This window comes from Cyprinodon tularosa, unplaced genomic scaffold (genome assembly GCF_016077235.1).
Source record: "Cyprinodon tularosa strain WSP-4 unplaced genomic scaffold, ASM1607723v1 ctg201, whole genome shotgun sequence".
Lineage (NCBI taxonomy): Eukaryota > Metazoa > Chordata > Actinopteri > Cyprinodontiformes > Cyprinodontidae > Cyprinodon > Cyprinodon tularosa.
In genome coordinates, this window is record NW_024038739.1 from 413,548 (window position 1) to 424,012 (window position 10,465).

Genomic DNA, 10,465 nt, shown 5'->3' on the forward strand with positions numbered 1-10,465 from the left:
TTGCATGTTCTCCCTGAGCATGCGTCGGTTCTCTCCAGGTGCTCCGGCTTCTTCCCACAGCCCAAAAACATGACTGTTGACATGGCTGCTAAATTCTCCTTAAGTGTGAGTGTTTGCGTGAATGGTTGCTTGTCCTGCTAGTCTCTGTGTTGCCGTGCGGTAGTCTGGCGTCCTGTCATAGGTGTACCCTGCCTCAAGCCTGTAGACAGCTGGAGATAGGCACCAGCACCACTTGCGACCCCTCTTTGGGATAAGCGTGATGGAATATGGATGGATGGATCTTTAGCTGCGTTTTAGCCAAGCCTGTAATATTATCTTATGATCCTAATTCTACTGTAGCAAAAAAAAAAAAAAGTTTGGTATTTTTTGCAAACAAATGAGCTGCTATTAGGACAGCACCTGATATTAAACAGTTCCAACATACTACTTAATTTAGCACAGACATTAATTGCTCTTTAATGTTAACATGGTCCTTTTAAGAACTTTAGCTTATGCTAAACATATGATAATGGAAAAAGTGGCAGACTTAGCTATTTTATGCTAAAGCAATACGAATAAGCAAATTTTAAACAGATGTTCAAAGATTTCCACTTGTGCATTTTTTCTTGTTCATATTTTGTTTAATGCTTTAAAGATATAGTGGAGGATGTTCTTTTTCTGGGTGGATCATCAAAATAAGTGGTTGTCCTACTGTAACTGTCAATCATTTTGGTGATATGTTTAAATAAGGCTGTCCTACGGGCTCATCCCAAATTTCACTTAACGGTGGTGAGTCTGACATAGTGGAAAATTGTGAATCTTCTTTTGGAAAGTAAGCTTATGAGCAATGCAAACAGCAACTTGTTAACAGAGCATGCAGGTGGAGAAATGGGCTGGTGCATGCTCTCTCACGCGTTTAATAAGCGTCCCCTCTCGGGAGCGGGTACAGGGTTGTGCATGTGCATTTTTTTTTATGGAGAGGGTGGGTCTTTTCAAAACTTTGTGAAAATCCTCCACTATAACTTTAATATAGCATTGTGTGCTGTTTTGCTATATGTGCTAGTGATGTTCTCTTACGCTATTATGCTGGTCCATCATCACTTAAAGTTACATGGATATATTTCTGTTTTGTTTTATTTATTCTTTTAATGTATTTCCTCAAGAGTTTTTCTAAAGATCTTCTGCTATTATATTTTTCCACTACTAGTGTCTGTTTTAGTTTAGCTTCTTCAGCAGAGCAGCACACCTATTCTGTATTGACCCAGCATTTTCAAAGGAATTGCATTTTTTATATTTTAAATAAAGGAAATTTGAATGGCCAAAGTGCATGTGGGATTTTTGTTTGGAGAGTAAATACGCAAACATTACTAAGTCACTCTGACCTTGTTCTCACTGTAAAATTACAATCGTATCTTGCCTTTAAACATGATAGTTTAAACTGTAGGTAAAAAGATGGTGGGATTGGCTTTTCTCTCTAAAACTGGTATAAATTTATTTGGTATAAATAGGAAAGGACAGCTCTCAGAGAAGCTTTAACATCAGCGGCGTCCTATAAATGCTGTGTCACTGCTTCAGAATGAGTGCAGATGGGTTGTGTTTATTTTTGGCAGCTGTGGTGAAGCCTGTAAATTGCTGGGTGTGGGGTTTGCAGATGGCAGGAATAGCACAGATGCCATGACCAGATGTACAATTTATGTCGTATATTACTATCAATTATTTTATTCAACATTCAAATCACAAGTCAGAGTACTCAGTGTTACTCCATTGAGAAATAGTGCAGCACATTGAGCATTTAGCTCTATGTACCTTAAGGTCTGTGAAAACTTTGGTTAGGAATGGGTCAGGGGATTATTTAAAGAGATAGGATGTCACTTATGTGGGGTGTGTCTAAGATGGGAAAAATTCCTTATCAGTTCTCTGAATTTGAGTTTACCTTGTGTTTCAGCAAACACTATATATGAAATAGATATGATCTTATTATCAGCATAAAAACTACTTTATATTCATTTAGTTATAATCAAATAGTAGAAATGCCAAAATTCCTCAGTGTTTCACAATGTTTTTTTTTCATAATTTTATCAATTTTTAGTCAAATAATTTACATTTAAAAAAAAAAAAAAAAAAAAAAAAAAAATATATATATATATATATATATATATATATATATATATATATATATATATATATATATATATATATATATATATATATTGTACTTAAACTAGTTAATTCTGACCAATTCAGGTACAAAAAAAGCGGCTTTGGTCCATTTTACCAATGAATTTGTTTTTTTTTTCCCATACCTACAAGATACAAGAAACAAACTTGGCTGAATGGTTTATAACTGGGTGAAGCCAGTGAAAGGTGATTCTTAGTGAGCTTTTTGTGAAGAAAAAACAGCATTTGTCTCACATCGTCCCTCATGAGTATCCTTGTTGTCACATATTTGTTTTTTTTTTTAGATCTGGTCACCCTACCTGGTGGTTGGAAGTTTAACAGAGTGTTTATCTGAACAAATATTTTCTGTTTTGTATTATGTTAAAGATTTATTCCATTATGAATAAAATTTGTATTTTCCCTCAAAATTCCACTCATAATACTCAACAATGACTAAATGAGTTTTTTCCCCCCTTATTTTTCCAAAAGGAATTCCATAAGCATTCCTATTGCTGTTTTAGGGTTTATTTTTCCACTTCACTCTGCATGTCTTCTCCAACTTAGTTAGGTCAGATGGTATAGTGATAGTAAATCCAGGCTTTTGGCGAGTTTTCCTCTAAGGATATATCTACATTTAGCTGCTATATATATATATGTATATATATCATGAGCAGTTCCAGGTTTTCTCTGCTCATGATTTTCTGAGTTAGGCCAAAAAGACAGACAAAATAATTGGTTGTAACAATAGAATAACCTTTAGTTAGTTTTTAGCATCCTGCCACAAAGATTCCTTGTGTTCCCATTTCTTTAGCTGAATCAAAATTTAAAAGTTAACTCTTAAAACTGTATTTTAGTAGCAACAATTTAATTTCTAAACACCTTTCAATTTGTATTATCAGCTAAAGGATGACACATCTCTAAGGTTCAGGCTTTTTCTTTATTTTACCCAAATAACTATCCACTTTCCTACTTTTTGAAGCACACACAATACATCATGCTGCCTTTGATAAGGACCAAGCTGAACATGCTAAAGAAATAAAAACTTGGCAAGGCAATTAGAAAACTTAAAAAAAAAAAACTGTGATGAAGGTCACTTTAAAACATACTGTAACCAGGACGCCTGGATATATTAAGGTAAAAATATAAAGAAATTAAGTTTCACAAATCTGTAATCTCTTACAATAAAACCCTTAATGTTATTCAAATAATTACCTTTCATTGAACTTTAATATGTTCTCCTTTTTATGTTTCAAATTATTTTAGAAAATTAACAATAAAAAAACAATGCTAATTAATTTTCTCTAAATATATGACATATAATTGATGTTTAAATCCAACTCATTTAGTTGGTACCACCTTTAAGTACGTTATCCTTATAATATGTGTAGATATCTCAACTTTCTAAAACAAACAGTTCTAAAACAAGTGGTTCTACACCCGTGAGTGAGCAGGAACACGTGATGAGCCAAATCGGATCCTCTGTGAGTAAAGCAGGTCTGCCAGATATAGACCAAAGTTCACACAGGAGAAGACAGCAACCACCACTTTGCTGTCCCAAGGACACTTGCCCTGTGGACATGATGATGGTCTCCATGGAGACCCGTACTTTGTGTCAAAGCAGAAAACCGGCCACACCACTGAAGCACTTAGGTAGAGCAAAACCTCCAGGAAAGTGCACACCACCACAAAGCGCTCAAAGGGCATGCACCTCACAGTTTTAGTGCGTTTACATACTGTCATTATCACCACCAAGGCAGTGAGAGCAAAGCAAGAAGCGTAGACAACCACGCAGTAGATTGTGGCAGCATAGCTTGAAAACTGGCTCCCGTTGGCAAGAGCTCCAAATATGATGCAGGCAACAAAGGCCTGGACGACTTTAAGAAGGCCAGGGACGGTGGCCATGTAGCCCGCCACAATCTGGCCTGGTCTGGCCCGACACAGAGCCACTTCGGCACCGTAGGCCAGAGTTCCCAGGATGGAGCAGACGGTGACGGCAATGCGGAAATCTCTGACTTCACAGCCTTCATATGGGCACTCAGATCGGACAAAGAACAATGGGTAAACCACAGAGGCTGTGACGTACCTGCAGAAGGAGACAGAAAGACAACTTTATCTATTTGATCCAACATTACACTTTCACTTACAATTTCACTTTATTAAAAAAAGAAAAAAGGTCTTACTCAGCTGTAAAACAGTGGAGACCTATGCACCATGTTGTATAGAGTCTTTTCAGACAATTATCATTTTTATGTGTCATTAAAAAAAAGAAGTGTTATATATAATATAACACTTTATATATATTATATATAAAGATATAATGAATATATTATATAGAAGAACAATATATAGTACATAAAATGCCTGAACTTTTAAAGGCATAATATTCTTGTAAGTTTCCATATTGTTTCTTCTTCACAGTTTTAATTATTGTACTTATTGATGTCTTTTAAATGTACCCAGTCAAGCTTTATAAAACCCATTAAATATGAACAAAATGGTTTTAGTTCTGTTTTTAGGCTTTTGAATGGATAAATCAGTCAAATAATTTTATTCAATATACCACTAAAGGTTCAACATTTCTTGATAACAAAGAAGAAAACAGCATTTATGTGAGTATGATGAAAGAAAAGAGATTATTGGTACCTACTGGTAAATTATTTTAATTTGCAAGAAAAAGAAAGGGAAATGCTTCCAAACTGTTTTCGCAACGTTTATATGTAAAGGTAGCTCTTCATGAAGTAGGATATCAAGTGGTAGCACCTTACCGCCTTTTCCTAAACTTTCCTTCTTGATATAGTTCATAGTTAGAGACACACAGGTTATGCTGAGCTATTTATGCTGCTATAGGCTTGGGCTGCTGGAAGACATAGGGACCACTACACATCATTCTGCTTCATTCCATCTCTATTATATATCAAGAGATAGACCTTTATCTGTGAGGGAGATGCTAGGACTGATAAACGCTTCTCTTGAGGCAGAAAAAGTAACTGACCGCTGACCCGAGGGGGAGCAATCATCATTTTTTGGTTAAGAACCATATTCTGAGAGCTAGCGTAGGACCTACCCCCCCACCCCCACCCCTCGTTTAATGATGTTTAAGTACTCATTAGATCGCAATAAGAACAGAAAGGTACCCATGAATGAAGAGGCTGTACTTATCCAGCACCCTGCGGGAGCAATGCTGGGGCAGGCAGTGTCCTGGCTGGCCTGATCCTAAAAAAAAGCGTTACAAAGCTTCCTCCACAGGGCCCAACCACCTGTGGCGGGGAATGTGGAGATTTGGTGGCATGCAAGGGTGGAGGCCAAGGCATGCAGAATACCTTTGTCATATTTTTTCTCTGTTTTGTATTATTTACCCTAAACAAAGATTCTAAAGGATCCAGGCTTTCCACTTCAAAGCCAAATTCAGATAACCAAACTATCAGGCCTTATTAAAAAAAAAAAACATAAGGTTCCAGACTCTGTGTTCTATATTTTTACAGCAGCATTTTAAAATATTACCGACACATCAGTAAAAAAACATTTACCTTGCTGGGATTTATTCTCATTTCCCCCCCCTCACACATCATAAAACATGTAGAAATCCATGACACATGCTATTAATCACAATTTGAAATCAGCTTCCTTTACAAAAAAACAAAGAAAACCATCAAACAAAACTGTAAAAAAAAAATTAAATTGATCTAGAGACTAAATAAAGAGAGAAATTGCATTTTTTTATTTCAAAATGAATCCTTCTCCATTTGTTATATATCTAAGAACTAAAATTTGAGGATGATGATGATGATAGGGTCTGTATCATCATACAGAAATAAAAAGATGAAATCAAATTGAACCTGGATTATTTTTACTGTGTATTTTAGTATTGATAAAGTTCAATCAGTATCAAGGTAAAACCTCAGAGATGTTTGGTTGAGGAGTGTTTTCTGTGACCTACATGAGCGTGGCGCAGGCCGCCCAGGTGACCGTCAGGTTGTCCCAGGACACCCGCAGGCAGCTGTAGAGACGAGTGGCGTCCAGGAAGAACACGGCCGCCGTCATGGCGAAGCAGCAACACCAGGCCCCCATGCAGAACATGCCCTGTGACCCACTGTACCCTGCACTGTGGGTCACCATGGCGATCACAGCACAGCCCATAGCTAACTGGCAGAGACGGGCAGCCCCAAGGGGGGACAAGAGAGCCCCCTTATTGAGGTACGGACCCCCCTGGGAGTCCATGGCTGACAGCAAGTTAACCAATGGAAAGATGGACGTCCAGAAACAGATTTTAATTTCAGCTTTTTTCTTCTTCAGGACATCTGTGAAGCAGAGAAATGGAGGGATTGGGATAAAAACTTCTTGCAATCAAAAAAATAAAAACCTCTTTCCAAGACTTTTATGCTTTCTCTCTTATAAAGAGTTTGATAAAGAACGGGTTTAAGCTAGAAGGCCGATAGATTTTAAATATAGCAGTTGCATAAAGGATTATTCTTGTTTTTTATGAACCCGTTGAAATAAGTGGGAGTTCTTCGGGTTAGGTTTCTCTTAAAGGGCACAAAGATACCATTTCTAATTTGTTTCTTGCTAAATAACCTGTTTGTTGACACAACACTGGTCAAACGCTTGAGCTTAGAAACCTTTCGGTGCTTCAATGATTGAGAGGTCAGGTGGTTTAACAAACAAATACAAAAACTTTCCTCTTAGTCTTTTTAAATGCCTGAGAAGATCAAAGGTGCTTTTAAAGAGGAGAAGAAAGAAGGCTCCTAAGGAGCAGAAACACGTCCAACCTTAAATCTATTTACACATTAATACAGTAAAGTAATAAATACGGTCTGTAGAAAGTAAAACAAATCTTGACAAAACATTAAAAATATTTCCTAAAAACAATCTACTGGACTTTGTTTCCAAGTTTGAAGATGTTTCGCTTCCCATTCAGGAAGCTTTTTCAACTCAAAATGTCAGAGTTAGCGTTGAGTTCAAAGCTTTATAGAGTAGCCCAAAACAAAGTCATGTTTTTGCTTAGAAAACATGCAAATTGAACCAGAAGAATGAGTCCATCTCTTTGGAATGGGGAGTCGTTTGGGTTTTTTGGTAGCCTGCAATACCCAATACTGGCCTATGCCTCTGAAGGGGGTCGTTAGGGGAAATTGTTGGCCTGGGTGACTGGAATGACTATGATATGGATGACTGAGAATCTTTACCAGCATTAAAAACATTGTTTGATACAGTCCACATACAATGAATCTTAAGCTACTATAAAAAAAGACATTTCTATTTCAATTTAACAAACATTTTCTGATGTGAGTCTATCAGAATCGTGCGTGTTTAGTCTGTCTGGGCAAAAGGTCCCCAGATTGAAAGGAGGACACCTCCTCTTCTCCACTAACCCCACTTGGATAATATTATGGTTGCTTTTCTCTCCAGCTTTCCAGCTAAAAAAATCAAACTTTGAGCCAAATTGTAATAAAGCAACCTCAGTTCCAAAAACTAAACTTCGGAGCCCATGAGGTCTCATCCGGCCATCACACTCTCTTCCACATGGTTTGGGGATATTTGATCCTTTGCTGGATGTGTTGGGTTTTTCTAGAGAGATAAATGTTCCTCTATCACCCAGAGATATAAATGTCTATCTTTTCATTTAGAATATAACAAGTTCTAGCAACGTACAGTTCCTTGCAGCTTATTAGACATCTTGAATCAATTTCTATAGTCATTCATTAAAAAGAAATAGACTTTCTTATTCCAGTTTTTAACATAAATTTTCTGCCATGCTATATGATGGGGATTTTTAACAATCCTTCTCCAAACTCACACAATGACATTCTCATCCTTTGTAATTTTTCTACAATCTGCAGCTTCAGTTGAAAAAGTTGTAAGAAAAATCCTAATTGTGCACCTAACTTCAGATTATTGAGACTGATTGCTGCAGATGGGAGAACTGTACCCGAGAAGATCCATGGATATAAAGGTCATACAACATGGTATTAATTTAAGGGTGTCCACATTTACATTTTCAGTTTAATCTCAGAACTTCAGCTTGTTCTAATATTCCAACACCTGGGATGTAAAGCGTTATTTCTGTGTTGATGAATCAGAGTGTGTCAGTGAGTACACCAAAGCATATCTGAGATCTCCCGTCAGAGCCTAATCAGGGTCGGCAGTGGGACACTCACCTCTCTGCTGACCGATCCTCCTCAATCACAGGAAGTATGACATTTTTAAATTCCTCCACAGGTCCCCATCAGCGACTGATCCAGACCTGAAGCTCAGCTTAGAAAAGTAAACCTTACTGGACAAAACAAAAAACAACCTCTCATCTTTTTACTTTCGCTGAGACACACTTCTTCTCACACACTTTCTCCTGCCTGTGCTCTGATGTAGGAGGGGGGGTGCTACTGGTCAGTCAGAGCAAAATGAAAGTTATTTGGGGATGGGCTGTCACTGAGTGAAGAGGTGGAGGGTCATGTGGTTGGGTGTGGAGTTGGGGAATGCAGACACATCACAGAGCCTCTGAGTTATTAGCCGATCACATGCAGGGAACATTGTCACTCTAAGCACAAACGTCCACATATTTCATTCAGATTCAGTGATAAAACATTTGGGTGAAACCACAAACATGGAAGAAGGTGCTCTGAATCTTTGCACGGATTAGATGGAAATGTGTTGATCTACATGCCAAATGTGGAGGAAAAGCAACATCCCCCCTCCTGAACGCACCATTCTTCCACAGAAAAGCACGGTAGTGACATCATTAAGATGCAGAGGTGATTTTCTTCAACGGGTAACAGAAAGCTGGTGGGAGAGGATGGCTAGATAGATGGAGCTAAATCTAACAAAACAAAAAAATCTGTCAGAGGCAGGAAAAGAGTTGAGATAGAGATAGAATTTTACCTTCACAGGACGTCTGGAATATTTGGACATTCATGTGCTAGAATGGTCCAAAGTGCATCCAAAACTCAACTGAGAATCTGTGAGAAGCAAGGGCGTAGGAATATGTTTACTATTGGGGGGGACACATGTCGGAAATCTGAGATTCGTATTCAACAGAAACATATCTTAAGTATGCTACTTAAAAAAAAGGCTACTTAATCTTTTACTTTATTCCTTTATAAATGTGTCTTGCAAAAATAATGCATTTAAAATTTACATAATGCATTTGTTCATAAGATGTGAGCATATCACCAAACAAAATGACTGGAGTCTTTTATTAAGCAAAGGGAGATGTCTTTCAAGGACTTCAACCCTTAGCATATTTAGTGTCTGCATCACACTAGAAAATCAAATATTTCAGTTTGATTAAAAACAATTCACTAAGCCACACATGTGCAAAGTTTGATATGTTTTATTTTGTCAAACTTGCAATAATGGTCAAAAATGAATTTATATAGGTTGACTGACAGAGGGAGCTGACAGTGTGTTGAAGAATTATGGACAGGGCGCTTTGAAGCATCTGGTTAAAAAACGCATTATCAACCTTTGGTAGAAATCCATCCATCCTTCCATTTTCTGTGCACCCTGTCCCTTAGTGGGGTCAGGAGGTGCTGGTGCGGGGTACACCCTAGACAGGTCGCCAGTCTGTCAAGACCTTTGGTAGAAATGGCGCCTTTAATTCCAGTTTGCAGTACAGAACAGAGAAAACTACAGAGTTGTCAATGTTGTGTTAATCTGTTTATCGTCTAAAAAGAGGAGCCAGCAGTTTGAGGAAATAAAGGTGCAGAAGTTAATTAGTTGGTTAATTAGTGGTTGTGCAGTGGACTGCTGCACAACCAATGCGGCCGCCGCTGCTTAGAAATTAAAATTAATTCTCCCTGTGGTTTTAACTAACGATCAGGAGCGCGGCAGGTATAACATCTGTCAATTTCGGCGAATCAAAACCACGCAAAAAATAAAAAAAATCCTCGTCAAACGCACGCCCAGACCGGGCCAATTTCAACACAAGTTGTGTTAGGTGACTGTTACTCACACTGACGTTTCTCTTTTTAAAAAAATCTGAGTAAGTCCTACTGCTGTTTCAGCCTTTTAGTTGGTGGTGGCAATGTACTGAAATGAGATATATATATATAAAAAAAAAAACATTTTGGCTAGCGTAGCAAACGTCTAGAGAAAGTTAGCAGTTAAATATTGGATGAGTGATCATCCCAAGACTACGGAAGAGGATTAGGGCCACTGGAAAAAAAAAAAAGTTAAGTGATTTTTAAATTTCATTTCAGTTTAATACGGGAAAAAGGTCAGAATTCTGACTTTTTTTCCTCAGAATTCTGACTTTAATCTCAGAATTTTGGATCTTAATGTAGATGGTCACCATGAAGGAAGAGATGTGGAGCACTAAGCTTCACTGACAAAGATGTGA

General features: G+C 37.7%; 1 protein-coding gene across 1 annotated transcript; it reads right to left on the reverse strand.

The window, feature by feature from the left end:
* Positions 1 to 3,054: 3,054 nt before the first annotated feature.
* LOC119783263 (myeloid-associated differentiation marker-like protein 2) lies at positions 3,055 to 8,526 on the reverse strand. Its single transcript, XM_038284690.1, has 3 exons — positions 8,289 to 8,526; positions 6,074 to 6,434; positions 3,055 to 4,219 (listed from the first exon to the last, which is right to left on the reverse strand). Exons 2-3 carry the CDS (start codon positions 6,352 to 6,354, stop codon positions 3,568 to 3,570), a joined length of 933 nt encoding a protein of 310 aa, XP_038140618.1. The 5' UTR covers positions 6,355 to 6,434; positions 8,289 to 8,526; the 3' UTR covers positions 3,055 to 3,567.
* Between the last annotated feature and the right edge of the window lie 1,939 nt (positions 8,527 to 10,465).

What these genes read in the sequence shown, in the direction of transcription:
- LOC119783263 (XM_038284690.1), bottom strand. Translation starts at nt 6,354, where the DNA reads ATGGACTCCCAGGGGGGTCCGTACCTCAATAAGGGGGCTCTCTTGTCC. An exon ending in GCGGCCTGCGCCACGCTCAT is followed by an intron (nt 4,220 to 6,073) that starts GTAGGTCACAGA and finishes CTCCTTCTGCAG; the next exon opens with GTACGTCACAGCCTCTGTGG.